At 45.8% G+C, this 16913-nt stretch overlaps 1 non-coding gene and 1 gene segment (V, D, J or C); both read left to right on the top strand.

The window, feature by feature from the left end:
• On the top strand, positions 1 to 138 carry LOC114809641. The gene has a single exon (XR_003757417.1). It is a non-coding gene; the product is annotated as a small nucleolar RNA SNORA7 (small nucleolar RNA).
• Positions 139 to 15036: 14898 nt separating this feature from the next.
• On the top strand, positions 15037 to 16303 carry LOC100681414. The segment is given in 3 exon segments: positions 15037 to 15094; positions 15183 to 15507; positions 15723 to 16303. Coding segments are annotated over 2 exon segments (303 nt in total).
• Positions 16304 to 16913: the final 610 nt, after the last annotated feature.

The raw sequence follows: 16913 nt of genomic DNA, 5'->3' as shown, positions 1-16913 counted from the left end.
ATCCTCTCGGGGTCACACCTGGAGAGTTTCCAGTATTCTACCAGTATCGACTATGGGAGGGAGAGTCAAGCAGAGGCCTACCCATTCTATTCCTAGTTTGGGCAGTGGCTAGCGAGTGGAAGGCGATCTGTTACAAGTCAAAACTCACCTGTGCTGGGCAGGAGCAGCATGAGAGAGAGTCAAGGGCAGAGACTCAAGTTTACTGCACGGAAGGAGGCAATGGTAAACCACTTCTCTATTTTTACCAAGAAGACTCTGAGGCTCCACTACCAGAACAATTGCAGATGGAGGTGGGGCGTTCTGGGAGAGATAGGTCCCTGGTGTCGTTTTGGTTGTGAGCTGATGCGACAGGAAAGGCAAGACAAGACCCAGTTCTAAGCACTTGGTAAGCACGTAATAAATGTCATTATTATTATTATTGTTACTACTACTGCTAATTATAATAATCACATCAAATGCCCAAATTAACATCTATATATGTACTCATGAAATATAAAGCAAAGAAAATCAACTGACCTCAAATGAAAGAAACCATCCAGGCCAATAAATGTGAGTGCAATGAAGTGAATCCTTTTCTGTGAGATTACACCTTTTGGCCTTTCAGTCTCCTTCCCTCATCTCACCCGTCTGTGTAAATCCACTCACCTGGTGATTTTGGTTTTTTAATCAGCCCCTGTGAAAGAACAAATGGCCTGCATAAAGTGACAAAAGTGTTGGCCCTAAGTGAAAGCTCAGGAAGACCTCAGGTTATTTGCTGAAAAAAAAGTCACCACAAACAATCAATCAATCAATCATATTTTTTGAGTGCTTACTCTATGCAGAGCACTGTACTAAGTGCTTAGGATAGAACAACACAACAATATTAACAGACACATTCCCTGAATGAGCTTATACCCTAAAGGGAGAGATAAACATTAACCCATTAATATAAATAAATAAATAATAGATATGTACATAAGTGCTTTGGGACTGGGCAATCCAGAAGGGAATGGGGAAAGAGGAAATGAGGGCAGCAGGGATTGTCACTCTTTATTGTTGAACTGTACTTGACCAAGCCCTTAGTAGAGTGCTCTGCACATGGTAAGCGCTTAATAAATACGAATGAATAAATGAATGAATGATTGGAAGGCCTCTTGGAGGAGATGTGCTTTCAGTAAGACTCTGAAGATGGGGAGAGTAATTGTTGGATATGAAAAGGGAGAGCATTCCAGGCCAGAGGCAGGATGTGGTTGAGAGGTTGGCATCGAGATAGATGAGACAGAGGTACAGTGAATAGATTGGCGTTAGAGGAGTGAAGTGTGCAGGCTGAGTTGTAGTAGGAGAATAGCTTGGTGAGGTAGCAGGGGACAACGTGATTGAGTGCTTTAAAGCAGATGGTAAGGAGATTCTGTTTGACACAGAGGGGAATGGGCAACCATTGAAGGGTTTGAGGGTAGGGAAACGTCCTGAACGTTTCTGTAGAAAAGTGATCTGTGCAGCAGAGTGAAGTAAGGTCTGGAGTGGGGAGAGACAAGAGGCAGGGAGAGCAGCAAGGAGGCTGATACGGTAATCCAGGCAGGAGAGGATAAGTGATTGGAATAATGTGGTAGCAGTTTGGATGGAGAGGAGAGGACGGATTTTAACGACATTGTGAAGGTTGAACTGACAGAATTTAGTGATAGATCGAATATGTAAATTGAATGAGAGTAGTCAAGGATAAAGCCAAGATTACGAGCTCATGAGACAGGAAGGATGGTGGGGCTGTCTACAGTGAGAGGACAACGTTTGGGAGGGAAAATAAGGAATTCTGTTTTTGGACATGTTAAGTTTGAGGTGACAGTAGGACATCCAAGTAGAGATGTTTTGAAGGCAGAAGGAAATACAAGACTGCAGAGAGAGATCAGGGGTGGAAATATAGAATTGGGAAATATCTGCATAAAGATGGAAGTTAAAGCCATGTGAGCAAATGAGTTCTCCAAGGAAGTGGGTGTAGTTGGAGGATAGAAGGGGACTCAGAACTGAGCCTTGAGGGATGGTCAAGTTAGAGGGTGGGAGGCAGAGGAGGAGCCCATGAAAGAGACTGAGAATGAGTGGCCCAAGAGATAGGAGGAGAATCAGGAGTACATTGTCAGTGAATCCAAGATTGGATAATGTTTCCAGGAATAGGGGCTGGACCAATCGTGTCGAAGGCAGCTGGGAAGTGGAGGAGGATTAAGAGGCCACTGAATTTGTCAAGAAAGAGATCGTTTGTGATCTGTGAGAAGTCAGCTTCTGGGGAGTGAAGGAGACAGAAGCCAGATTGGAGGGGGTCAAGGAGAGAATTGGAGGAGATGAACTTGAGACAGTGGTTCTAGACAACTCACTCAAGAAGTTTGGAATCTGAGCTCTGAAGTCAGAGTTTGGAGTCTGAGCTCTGTAAACGTGACCCATGGCCCAGGCTAGAGAATGGCCCCTGGGGAGCTCTTAATCTCCTCGGGGACCCCCATGGACAATCAGAGAATCCTAGAGTTGGACAGGACCTTGAGAGGGTTATCCGTGCAACCCCTCACCTCCAGGCAGATGTGACTAATCCCTCAAATGCAGACATTACATTATCCTTTCCTTAGAGATCTCCAGGGATGGTGATTTCACACTCTGCAATGGTAGCCAATTCCCCCGTCCCTCAAGGAATTATTTCTTTTATCCATATGAAAGCTCACCTGCTACAATTAAAACTTCTTCCCTTCTGATTGCTACAAAAGCAATGTCAACACAGCATTCTTAGAGTATTTGCTGCCATCCAGAGGTTGTTCTGAATGGTGATTTGGTGGCTCCAGAGAGTCATTGTTTTGCATGTACAGCCCTGACTAGCATACCACTCTCATTCGTTCATTCATGTATTCAGTCGTATTTATTGAGTGCTTACTGTTTGCAGGGAGCCCTGTATAAAGCACTTGCAAGAGTACAATACAATAATAAGCAGACACATTTCCTGTCCACAACAAACTTACAGTCTAGATGGGGGTGGGGGAGAGACAGACATTAATACAAATAAATAAATTATGGATACGTACATAAGTGCTGTGGGGCTGGGAGAGGGTTGAACAAAGGGGAGCAAGTCAGGACAACAGAAAGAAGCCTCCCCAGAGCCCCACGGTGTGTTACGAGGGGCGAGGAACCCAGGACTCCATTCTCTGACTCTAACCCTCTACTGACTCTCTCCCAGACACAAGGGTGGTATCCAACCCTCTTGCTTGGGTCCCTGCTTTATTAAGTCAGAGCTACTGGATTCCTTTGGGAAGCTGGAAATGGTCATAATGGACTTCTTCTTCTAGAGGATTAAAGAGGAATTAAAGAAAACTTTGCAATGGGTCGAATGTGTTGGGGAAAGAAAGGGGTAATGTTAACTTGCCCCTGATTGTGGGGGTTCCCCTTGCTAGGGGAAACTACTCCCCAAGATAATGGTAGGATTATGTATAGACTGTTAGCTCGACTGTATACTAGGCTGTAAGCTCATCTTTGGGTGGGGAACGGTCTACCAACTCTCTTATATTGTATTCTTCCAAGTACTCTGTACATAATAAGCACTCCATAAATACACTTGATTGATTGATTGTGTAAAGAGCAGAGAATTCCTCAAGGCCCTACTGAGAGAGCTTTCTGGTGCCAACTGGAAATTGTATAGGAACTTAGCTGAGATGTAGAGTTAATAATAATTAATAATAATAATAATTGTGGTATTTGTTATGCACTTACTATGTGCTGAGCACTGTTCTAAGCACTGGGGTAGATACAGGGTAATCAGATTGTCCCATGTGGGGCTCACATTTTTTAACCCCCATTTTTACAGATGAAGTAACTGAGGACCAGAGAGGTGAAGTGACTTGCCCACGGTCACACAGCTGACAAGTGGCAGAGACAGGATTAGAACCCATGACCTTTGACTCCCAAGCCCATGCTCTTTCCACTAAGCCACACTGCTTCTCTAAATTAAATCCCGGGGAACTGAGCTGTGCCCTCACCATAGTGACTAGACATGTATAGTGGCAAAGATGCAGTTTTTTAAGTAGCAAGAGACTCACTTGAATGTTCATGTCAAGTCTACACAATACACGAGTGCATACGAAGCCTTCTCAGTGAATGGTTCAAGTGTAGAAGAAAATGATCAACATTGCTCTGCCCTCTGGGTGGTGTTAATGTAAATCTTGGAGTACAAAATGTTAGTGAAGAAAAAGACTCACTTTCTCTCCCTGCACACTGGGGTATTGGATCCAGGTCCTGGGTCTCTAGCTTTCAGGTTATTTGGCTAAGAGGGGTGTCCTGCCAGGGGACAAGAGACTGTGAGGGCCCCAGGCCAAAAACTCAGCTCTATTCACATAATGGCTGTCACTTGCTCCTAGCTTCTCTCACAGAGAGGGAATGAGGTTAAGGGGTGAATGGGGAGTAGCTTGGTGTCCTGGCTAACAGAAAGGAGGTCACCTGGGATTGACCTCCAAGAAGGACTGAGGCTCAGTTGGGCTATTTATCATCCTGGTCCATGAGAGCAGAGTGATTTGTCCCCAGAAGTCTGGAAGGTGGACACAGATTCTGTACTAAGCACTGCGGAGTTTCTGCAGCTGCTGCCCATAACCAATGCCTGCCCCGACAGTGGGAGACTTTCTGCACCACAGATTAGACTGGAGGGTCACTGGAGACTGAGTTTTCCGACTCGGAGGTTGTCTGAGGACCTGGGCCAGCACCATAGTAACACTGTCAGCATTCACAGCCCACATTTGCCCTGCGAAGTTTTCCGGCTTGTTTCTCTCCTTTTAACAAGTCCTTCTTCTCCAGGCAAGGACTTTTTCCATGTCTTTTCTCTGCATTTCTCCTTTGGTTCCCCAGTATGCTTGTTTCTTAGTGCTCAAAAGCTAATCAGAGCTAAATCAAGTGTGTTAGAGTCTGTAGGAATGAATTTTCTCTGAGTCATGTGAGCAGTAAATAGTAATATCACTTGTGGTAATAGCAGTAATAATCATATTTATTAAGCACTGGACTCAATGCACCATGTAAAATGACTAGGAGGGTTCAATAGAACCATGATCCCTGCTCACAAGAAGCTTATACTCTAGTGGGCAAGACAGATATAAAGCATAAATATATGCAGTAATCAGAATAAGTAATCAACTGCATGGCGTGTCTCAGTTTCTTTATTTGTAAAATGGGAATTCAATATGTGGGGCTTTCCCTAGTTAGAATGTGAGCCGGGTGGGACCATGACTGTGTTGACTTGATTATTGTATCTGTTTCTGCTCTTGGCAAAGCATACACACTTAACAAATACCCTTATTGCTATTATTAATTTCATTACTATTATTGTTGTTGTTGTTATTACTGGTTGGGCTTGCTTTCCCCTTTGTTCACATTGTACATCTGCCTCTCTCCCCCCTGTGACTGTGGAGGGGTTTGTGGGCATTCGAACCCAGTCTGTCCAGCTGGCTCTGGGTTGCTGGGGAGGGAATGGTTCCATCGCACCCGTAGGTGGAGCGTCCTATCTTGGGGGGTCTCCCTCAGCCCTGGCCCAGGACTGCTATGGGACACAGTCTTGGAGAGGATGGAAGGATGGGGAGCCGTAGGACGACACCAGATCTCGTTGCTGCACATACCGATGTGCTCTCGGCAGGGACTTTTATGGGCCCCCAAGTCAAGGATTCACTGACTCTGCCAGCTGCCAGAAATGGGAGAGGAAGGTCCCCATTCTGGCAAGATTTATGGCTCCTCCTATTCCTCTTCTCTCCCCACACTTCCTGTCTCCCCATTCCCTCTTTGCTGCCATCCATTCTGAAGGTCTGGATCACAAAATCCTGTAGATTCTACTTTTTTTTTTTAAATGGTATTTGTTAAGTGTTAACTATGTGCCAGGCACTGTACTAAGTGCTGGGGTAGATGCAAGCTAATCAGGATGGACATAGTTCATGGTCCAACATAGGGCTCACAATCTTAATCCCCATTTATCAGTTGAGGTAAATGAGGCACAGAGAAATTAAGTGACTTGCCCAAGGTCACAGAACAGGCAAGTGGCGGAGCCAGAATTAGAACCCTGGCCCTCTTATTCTCAGGCCTGTGCTCTTTCCACTAGGCCACACTGCTTCTCCTTGTGTGTCTGTGTGTGTGTTCCCAAATTTGCCTTGATTTCTACCTTCATAACATCACTGGGATCTGCTCTTTCCATCCAAACTGCCAGTATTCTGATTCAAGCACTTATATTATAGTGTCTTGACTACTGCATTTGACTCCTTGCTGACCACCTTGCTGCCTGTCTCTCCCCAGTCCAGTCCACACATCACTCTGCTGCCTGGATTATTTTTCTAAAAGATTCTTCAGTCCACATCTCCCCACTCACTCCCAAAATCATTCAATAGTTTACCACCCATCTCCACAACAAACTGAAACTCTTTTCTGCCAACTTTAAAGTACTCCATCAGCTTGTTCCCTCCTATTTTAACTCATGGATTTCTTAGTACAGCCCAGTCCACACACTTCTCTCCTCCAACACCACTTTACTCACTGTACCTCAATTTTGTTTATCTTGCTGCCAAACTCTTGCCCATAGCCTCCCTCTGACTTGGAACTCTCTCCCTTTCCATATCTGACACCTTTCTTCAATGACTTATTAAAATCACATCTCCTTCAAGAGGCCTGCCCTGATGAAGCCCTCTTTTTCCTACTCTCCCTCCCTTCTTTGTTACTTATGCACTTGAATCAGATCCTTTTTAGCTTCTGATATCCACTCCAGCCTCAGCCCCGCAGCACCTATGTACATATCTGCAATTTATTGACATATATTAATGTCTGTCTTTTTCTCTTGACTGTGAGCCAAGATGGGGAGACAGAATTAATATAAATACATAAATTAGATATGGTTAAATTAGATATGTACAAGGACAGGGAAAGTGCCTACCAGTTATGTCATATTGTACTTTCCAGAGATTTTAATCTAGTGCTTTCTACATAGCAAGTGCTTGATGAACACCATTGACTGATTGACTGTAACTTTTCTTTTCCTTTTGGCTCCAACATAGTGGACCACCTCTGCCTTGGCTTCTTTCAGTTCCAACAAACCTTACCCCCTCGGTCACAAAGCTGAGGCTGGGCAGCAGGGTAGAAAAGGCAGGAGGGTCACAGAAACAGTTTTGGCAAGATTCAGGTTGCTGAAAGCTACCACAGAAGGGACCGGGGTGGCTGTGGAGGGGCAGGGTTTAGAGCAACAGGTGGTTTGGGGCAGGCATGGTTTTCCACCCCTTCCAAAAACTTCATCCTTCACTGCTACTGCAGCAGCCTGTTCTCTCCACAGAAAGTGAGAGAGAGAGTTTGAGGTGCCCAAAATCATACAACACAAAGAGAGGGGAAGGGTACACACATGGGACTGGAGAGGAAAAAATTTAACACTACTTAACTAAAAGGGGTTGAAGATTAGTCAATCCTTTCACAGGCAGCTCCTCTTGGAACCCATGTAATGAATGCTCTGAGCACAGTAGACTCTCACCAGAGTGTTCTGCTTTCAGTGGGCTTTCAGTATGGTGCTCCACATACAGTAGACCTTTGAAAGAGTGCTGTTCACATAATAGGCTTTCAGAATAGTGCCCTATACATTTCAGTACAGTGCTCTGCATTCAGTAGGCACTCGATCAATACAATTCCAGTGATGAGGAAGAAAACCTTTTACCAGGACATAAACTGGATGGATGAGATTTTTAACATGTTTATTTGTTTAGCAAATTTCTATAATGTGGTTCTTTGCTCAGTCACTCTGATCAGATACTTTAATGAAAAGGCAGAGCATAGGGTAAATCAGGGGACAGTGCAGTGACCTTTCAGGGGAATTTGTTCCTGGTTCCAATGTTTCAGAGGCTGCTGGAAGGTGGAGAAAGCAGAGCTGACCAGCGCAGACTGACCAAACAGAGGGAGGGGAGTGAGACTCCACCCTGAGAATGTCTGTTTGTCTGTTTGTCAGCAGAGACAAGACATAAAAATGGACCTTCAAGAGATGCTCAGACCAGACCCAGTGATGGACAAACAACCAACAGGCAGAGAGCTGCACCCATCCCTCTGAATTGAGTTTGCTGTTTCAGAATAAGTCCAGAAGCTTCTGGAGCTCATCTCAAAAGGGAAAATCAGAATTCCAACATCCCAGTGGTCTTCAAATGGTGGGTTCAGTATAGAAGTCTTCAAATGGTGGGTTCAGTATAGATGGGTATTTCCACAAGCCACCAGCCAAAGGGATTAGTAACGGCTGGGAGGTTCCCATCAATCATTGCCTGATTTTCCATTTCAATAATTATGGGAGGTAATAGGTTTCCCTGACTCTGGGAAGCCCAGCCAGCAGACTCCTTTACTCCGTAAGCTCTCAGGAGTCTCCCAGGTAAGTGTGAAGTTTTCCCCACTGACAACCTTGGTGTTTGAGCTCTCCATTTTCCTAGTCATTGAGTCTCCAGTTTATCGTAGAGGATGAACAGGATGATGATCTTCCTTCAGATCATTGTGCCTTGGATCAATTGATTTATTGATTCAGTGACCTGGATTGTTACATATTAGAATCATGGAAGCTTCCCAGGAAACAGCTCTTGATTCACTTTGGGTGTTGTTAGTCTTCTGATCAAAAATCATGAGAAGCTGTCCCCAAGGAGGTCAAAGATGAGGTGATGAATGGGGAGCTATTTCTCAGTGTGTGTGTTTGTGATAATAGTGTTGTGTGATGGACATCCCCTTCCACATCTTGTGTGAGCAACTATTATGCCTGGTGCCATTTTCATTTTTGCCTCCTAGGATCACAGACCTCTTGAAAGCTCTGCTCTGAGAGACTCCCTGATTCCAGTTGTGGTCCAACCTACTGGCCTGTTTGAAAACGTCATCCCCCAACTCTCTCGGGGTAGGCCACATCCTCTGAGGTTTCACCTAATTTTGTTTTTAAACTGTTCTTCTGCACTTCCTGTTTACCATTTCTCCATTTCAGGTCACCATAAATCAGATAATAATATTTGTGCTTACAATGTGCCATGCACTGTACAATGCACTGGAGTAGCAGGATAATAAGGTTGGTCACAGTCTTTGTCCCAAATTGGGCTCACAGTCTAAGCCGGAGGCACACAGAAGTTAAATAACCTGCCCAAAATCACACAACAGGCAAATGGTAGAGGTAGGTTTGGAACCCAGTCCTTCCGATTCCCATGACTGGGTTCTTTCCATTAGTCCACGATGCTTCTCACACTGCTATTGGAGTATTCACAGAGAATCAAAATAGTATCAAGAACTAGCCAGATAATCTTAGTGAAAAATACCCTGACACTATATTTCCTTGTCTGCTGTGTGTATGTGTGTGTGTATGTTATTATTATTATAGTACTTGTTAAGTACTTACTCTGTTCAAAGCACTGTTCTAAGCACTGGGGTAGAAACAAGTTGGACACAGTCCCTGACCCACATGGGGCTCACAGTCTTATTCCCCATTTTTCGGATGAGGTAACTGAGGGACAGAGTTGTGCCCCAAGTGACTTGCCCAAGGTCACACAGCACACGAATGTCAGAGCCAGGTTTAGAACCCAGGTCATTTTGACGCCTAGGCCCATGCCACTCTGCTTCTCTATGGGTAAGAGAAAGTTAAGTATGGTAAGAAAATAGATATAGTAACCTTACAGCACAGGCATGCTACTGGGCAAAGAGCAAATTTTCCACCTTCCCTCCCAGAGTGTCACTTTGTCTGGCTAACTAGGTGTCTGTACTAACATTATTAAATGGAACTTGTCCTCTGACTGGTTTCAGTTAACCCCTCTGGAATCAGTTAACCAGACTAAGTGACACTCTGGGAAATGAGGTGGAAAATGCGGACTAGGGTAGAGGAAGAAACAGTATTAAAAACCTGGAAGTATTTAGGGCACAAATATGAGAATGTGGTAGGTCTACATAAGGAACCATATCTTTATTTTAATGCATCAGAGTGGTATTACCTGCATCTGAGGTTATGGAAACAATTGGCCAGGTTTCCTTTGAATCACAGGTTGTGATTCCTGAGAGCCTGTTGAAGACAGTACAGGCCCAAACTTGGAAGACAGCTGATGTTTCCACCTTTAATGAAGGGAACAGAGTATGGTCCTGGTAGTCAGAGATTGGTCAGCTGAGCTGCAGACCTGGGAAGGGAATAAAACAAAACCACAGGCAACTTCCAGAGAGGGGCAGGGAGGATTAATATTCCCATCCAAGATCTGTTTTCTCTGACCTTGCCTTTCCTCCCAGCATGGTTCAATGGAAAGAGCCTGAGCTTGGGAGTCAGAGGTCATGGGCTCTAATCCCGGCTCCACTGCTTGCCAGCTGTGTGATTTGGGGCAAGTCACTTCACTTCTCTATGCCTCAGTTACCTCATCTATAAAATGGGGATTAAAAACTATGAACTCCACGTGGGACAACCTGATCACCTTGTATCCCCCTCCAGCGCTTAGAATAGTGCTTTGCACATAGTAAGTGCTTAACAAATACCACCATTATTATTATTATTAGGGTGAGAGCCACCTCAGCAGCTAGAGGAGGCTTAGGTAAACACAGGGCTGGGTTGTAAGGGGAGGCATGTGTCCCCTCATTTCTCCTAGCTCCTCTTCTCGAGGGATGACTGAGCAGAATTCCAGGTCTGGGGACTATTTCCTACTGGTCCTGGACTGCTGCCCCTGGTACTGCTGCTTGGAAGATGGGGCACGTACTGCTCAGGTCTGAGAACCTCCACCTCTGACCAAGTAGGAACTTTCACAGCCTTGGTTCTCCCTTTGAAGCCCAGCGAAGTATTAGGAACCACTGGTCCATCATCACCCTGGGGTGAGGACCAGCCTCTAGAATCCTACTTCTGGCCTGTCCTGGGATTTCAAGTCTTTTGGGACCCATCTCCCCCACCTTCTCTTTTCTTGTCTTTCTCCTTACCTGGCTTTTCTCACCTCACCAAAACACCTAGTCTCTCCAACCCCTAGGCTCACCAGCTCGAGTTCATCTTCAGCTACTTCTGTCATTCCTATCCAAAATGATAATGAGTTCTGTCTCCTCTGTAATAGTTCACAGGTTTATCTATTACTTTTTACTCTTTCACTCACTACAGTTAAGTAAACGCCATCTCCTCAGACCTAGTATACTGTTGCAGCCTCCTTGCTAGCCTTCCCACTTCCAGTCTTTTCCTTCTGCTTTCGTCACATTACAAAAAAACTCTCAGCAAATTCCCATTTTATTCTTTTGTGTATTCATGCTCTCTACTCTCTCCTAATAAGCTGTAAACTATTCAAAAGAAGTAGCATGGCCTGGTGGAAAGAGCATGGGTCTGGGAGTCAGAAAAGCTGGGCTTCTATCCCTGTTGTACCACTTGCCTGCTGTGTGAACCTTGGGCAAATCTATTTACTTCTCTGCCTATTTCCAAAACTGTAAAATGGCAGTTTGAAATCTGTACTCCCTCCTATTTGTGTTGTGAGTCCCATGTGTGACAGGGACTGTGTCTAAGTTGATTATCTTGTTTCTCTCTCCCAGTGTTCAGGAAAGTGCTTGGAACATAGTAAACACATACAGCTACAATTTTTATTCAGAGTCCTAGTACAGTGTACAAACAGGTGCTCAATAAATATTGAGGTTGATAAATGGTGATTTTGATAAAACAGAAGTTAATGATGCAGATGAAAACAAAAACTCCCCCTCCTGGTTTTTGTATGTGCCTCAATGTGGTTTCCTGTTTTGAATAGCATTTAACACCTTAGTGTTAAATTCTGCCTTCCTACTCTTTGGCCTCTGCAGGCAATAACAGAATTCCAGTAACTGGCTGCATCTGCTTCTGCAAACTGTTTAACTACAGTTCAGGGTCCATCTTCATCTGTCCCTCCTCCTTCTTCCCCAGTGCCATCTCTTGCAGGAGTTCTGTCCTTGCCTTCAAAGCAGTTTTGTCTTCCAAGTTTGGGTAAGGACTAGCCCTGCCTGGGGTCCCTGGGGGAAGTTACATGTTCGCTGTGAGCCCTTCATTTCTCCCCTTACTCCTGACCCTCAAGGCCCAGTCATGCCAGAAGGGGCTGCCATTCCCCCATTTATAATTTATTTATTAATATTAATGCCTGTCTCTCCCTCTAGACTGTAAGCTCTTTATGTGCAGGGAATGTCTCTGTTTATTGTTGTATTGTACTCTCCCAAGTACTTAGTACAGTGCTCTGTACACAGTAAGTGCTCAATCCATATGATTGACTGGCAGACTGTCCTATGGACCCGTTTTAACATGGGGAAGGACTTGACCAGTTGCAGCATGAGGCTTTTCAACTTTTAGAACACTGTAAAGGGTGCCTCTGTGGCACAGTTTTGACTTCTGGAACTGTTGTTTTGCGCTGTGATGACGCTTAAATTCTGCTATTCCTTTTGTGTTTATTGTGGTTTCTTTTTGTCTTTCATATTTTTTTATATTTTCCTAAAGTTTTTGTCTCCAACCCCACTACCCTCTCTCCTCATTCTTAGATTTGGGCCCCTTAAAGGAGCCAGGGACCCTGTCCATACCTTATCCATGTATTTCTTTCTCAGTCAGTCAATTAAGCAATCAGTGGTATTTACTTAGTGCTTACTGTGTGCAGAGCACCATTCTAAATGTTTGGGAAAGTATCATGTAATAAATAATGTTGGTAGACATGATCCCTGACCAAAAGGAGTTTACAATCTAAAGTGGGAGACAGACATTAAAACAAATAAAGATAGGGGAAAGAGTAGAATAGTAATAAAGAGCTTTAAGGGCACACCATCAATTGCATAGTTAACACAGAGGGGAGGGAGGATAGGGGCAATGACAGCTTAATCAGGGGAGGGCTTAGTCAGGGAAGGCCTCTTGGAGGAGTTGAAATTTTAGGAGGGTTTTGAGGATGGGAAGAATGGTGAACTGTTAGATATGAAGGGGGAGGCAGTTCCAGGCAAGAGGGAAGATGTGTGCAAGGGATAAGTGGTAGGATAGATGAGATCGAGATACAGGGAGTAGGTTAGCATTAGAGGAGAGGCATGTATGGTGGAGTTGTAGCAGGAGATCAGGGATATAAGGTAGAAGACGGAGAGCTGATTGAGTATCTTAAAGGTGATGGTAAGGAGTTTCTGTTTGATGCACTGGTAGTTGGGCAAACACTGGAGGTTTTTGAGGAATGGGGAGATGCAAACTGAGTGGTTTTTCAGAAAAATGACCCAGGCAGCAGAGTGAAGTATGGGCTCTCGAGAGGAGAGACAGAAGGCAGGCAGGCCATCATGGAGGCTGATACAGTAGTCAAGATGGGAAAGTAGAAGTGTTTGGATGAGTGTGATAGCAGGGGAAAGGCTAGGAAGGGAAAGGATGGAAGAAAAGAGCATATTTTAGAGATGCTGTGAAGGTAAAAGGGTCAAAATTGTTCAAAAAGTTGTAGGAGGGGCCGGGGGAGTGGTAGATGGCCAGGACTAATAACTGGAGTGGGTGATAGAGGCAGATGATATGGGCTTCAAAGGAAGGGTAAAAGAGGAATGGGGAGGTGGGATGTTGAAGAGCAGCACTGGGAAGCCACAGGAAAGTTGACTCCTCCCCCTTTCCCAGTGAGTCTTGGGGAGTGGGAGGAGATGTGGTCTCCTCTGGAGAGAGTGGCAGGGGAGACAATGTCACCTTTGGTGAGCCAAGTTTCAGTGATGGTGAGGAGTAGCAGCAACTGGGTCAGGAACAGGTTAAGAATGAAGGGTACCTTTCTCTTGATGGAGCAAGGGTTCCATGGACCATGCTTGGCTGACTGTGGGGGTCGGGTGAGGGAAAGGGACCCCATAGAGAAGCAGCGTGGTTCAGTGGAAAGAGCCCGGGCTTGGGTGTCAGAGGCCATGGGTTCTAATCCCGGCTCTGCCACCTGTCAGTCAGCTGTGTGACTTTGGGGAAGTCACTTAACTTCTCTGGGTCTCAGTTACCTCATCTGTAAAATGGGGATTCAGACTGTGAACCCCACATGGGACAACCTGATTACCCTGTATCTATCCCAGTGCTTAGAATAGTGCTTGGCACATAGTAAGCACTTAACAAATACCAACATTATTATTATTATTATAAGGGGCAGGAGGGGTTGGATGGGAGTGAGTTGGTATGGACCAGTGTGGGGGAAAAGGAGAGGGGGTCGGCACTTGGCAAGTAGGCTAGAGTTGGAGTAGGGGAAGAGGGAGGGGATGATGTGAGGGGTGGGGAGACGTAGATGGGAGTGAATTGAGGTGGACTGGTACGGGGGAAGAGGATGAAGGGTGATGTTGGGAGAGACAGTCAGGGATGGGGTGATTAGATGGAGGGAATTGAGAGGACACGGGGAGATTAAGGTATCTAAGAGGAAGTCTGCAGTACTTGTAAAATGTCAGCTGGGTGGGTGGGAACCCAGCCGGTTCCAGCCAGGAGCATCTTCAGAGTGAAGTGGGGAAAGTTGACAAGTCATTCTCAGTGCTTAATAGAATATATTTCTTCTACAACTACCACTGCTATTCCTCTAGACTGTAAGCTTGTTGCGGGCAGGGGATGTGTCTGTTTACTGTTGTATTCTACCCAACATTTAGCACAGTGCTCTGCACACTGTAAGCACTCAATATATATAATTGACTGAGTGACAACTACTACTAGAATTAGTATTACTGATACTACAACACGGTGATAATAGGCAGATGGTGCAGGGAGGGGTGAGAGGCTGCTCCAAATTTATGTATCTCGGGACCCCATGGGAATATTCAGATTAAACCAGAGTTCTGGCCCTTGCGACAGAATCTTGGGTTCAGAGATTATCCATTTCCCGTAATTCTTTGGGGCAGAGGGTCTGCTGTGGGTGGTTCAAACTCCCAGAAGCCTCTGCACAGTATAGCTAACCTTCTAGAGGAGACCTAAACTGGCCTGAGCCCAACTTTAACCTCAGGGTGGGGTGAGGGGTAGAGGGAGAATCACCCAGACCCATATCGGGTGAGAACCACAGAAAGAGCAGAGCTGATGGCTTATTGGCTCCCATTTCCACCTCCTGCCCGCCCCCCCCCCCCCGCCACCTCCAGCCTACAAATATTACCCCCTTGACTTCCTCCTGAACTGTGACTAGCTGCAACATGCTGGTCCATGTCCAGCTGCTGTGGCTGCTCTCAGCTCTCACAGGTAGTTGCAGCCAAATGTGAGGCTGTGACCATTCTAGATTGCCTCTGTTTCCCTTGATGATAGCTACTGTTTGTTTTTTCCTTTCCAGAATCTGAGGGCGCGGTGCAGCTGGTGGAGTCTGGAGGAGGAGTGAAATACTCTGGGGGTCTCTGCTCCTCTCATGCCAGGCCTCAGGGTTCAACTTTGAAGAATACAATATGTACTGGTATCGGGAGACTCCAGGAAAGTCCCTCGAGTTTGTCTCCAGCATCAGTAAGGGGGATGGGAGTGATAAACTTTACGCAGATGCAGTGAAGGGACGATTCACCATCTCCAGGGACAACACCAACAGCCGACTGTACCTGGAGATGGACAGGCTGAGAGTGGAGGACACGGCCCGGTATATCTGTTACAGTGACATTGAAGGGAAGGAGGTGAGAGTCCAGATACAAACCCCTCAATCACATCCAGTAACAAATCCCAGGAAGCTACTGTGGCTTTACTCATTCTTCCCTCAACTACCCATCCCATCTACCTCCTCTCCCCAGTCCCTTTCTCCTCCCCATCCCGTGAGTTAGTCTCCAGCCTCAGGGGGATGGGATTGACAAAATTACTTGGATCCAGTGAAAAGACTATTTCTCATCTCTAGGGACATCACCAACAGCTGGCTGAACCTGCGGATGGACTGTCTGAGGATGATGAAAACCGCCCCAAATATCGGCGACTTCCACAGTGAGGGGAAGTGGGTGAGGGCCCAGACATAAACCTCTCGACCCTTCCTGAATCAAGTGCCCGGAAACTACCGTGGCTGCCAACACTGCTGCTGAACAACAGTGTGTGAGAGGAAGTGGTGTCTTGCTGTTGCTGGTCAGCACTCCAAATATCTTCCTTTTGGCCCATCTGTCTCTAGATAAGCCATTAAAGTGTATTTTTCTTTACTCATTCTGCCATCCCCGCTACCTCCTCTTCCCAGTCCCTGCCTCCCCCAATCCCTGTGCCCACAGGCCTCCTGGCCCTGCTGCCATCCTGTTCCTCCACCCCAGGACTCCAAACCTGCCCCTCCCACATTTATTTAAAACTGGTCTACCCTGCCCTTCCTCTGTCTCTGCTGTGCATTTATAGCTCAGGAGTCTTCCCTTGAAGCCATGTGGTGGAGTGGGCAGGAGTAACAATAATAATAATAGTGGTATTTGTTATGGCCTTACTATGTGCCAGGAACCATACTAAGTGCTGGTCTCCCCCTTTTAGACTGTGAGCCTGTTACTGGGCAGGGATTGTCTCTACCTGTTGCTAAATTGCACATTGCAAGTGCTTAGTATAGTGCTCTGCACTTAGTAAGCACTCAATAAATACTATTGAATGAATGAATGAATAGTAGATACAGCGCATCAGGTTGTACTCGGTTCCTGTCCCATATAGGCTCACAGTCTCAATCCCCAATTTACAGATGAGGTAACTGAGGCTCAGAGAAGTGAAGTGACTTGCCCAGGGGCACACAGCTGACAGGTGGCACAGCCGGGTTTAGATCCCAGGTCCTTCTGACTCCCAGTCCCATGCTCCATCCACCAGGCCATGTGTTCTATCCACTAGGTCCCAGGCTCCAGGTAGGAAAGACTGAGAGGCGACCACCAGCAACAGGGTGGCTTTAGTAATGAAAAACTAAGAGCTAGAGAGAGATCTGGAAATTCTGGGCTGTGGTTCAGGGGAGAAGTTCAGAGTTTAATAATGTTGGTATTTGTTAAGCGCTTACTATGTGCAGAGCACTGTTCTAAGCGCTGGGGTAGACACAGGGGAATCAGGTTGTCCCACGTGGGGCTCACAGTCTTAATCCCCATTTTAC

This window comes from Ornithorhynchus anatinus, chromosome 2 (assembly GCF_004115215.2).
Source record: "Ornithorhynchus anatinus isolate Pmale09 chromosome 2, mOrnAna1.pri.v4, whole genome shotgun sequence".
NCBI lineage: Eukaryota > Metazoa > Chordata > Mammalia > Monotremata > Ornithorhynchidae > Ornithorhynchus > Ornithorhynchus anatinus.
This window is presented reverse-complemented; position numbering and strand designations above follow the sequence as displayed.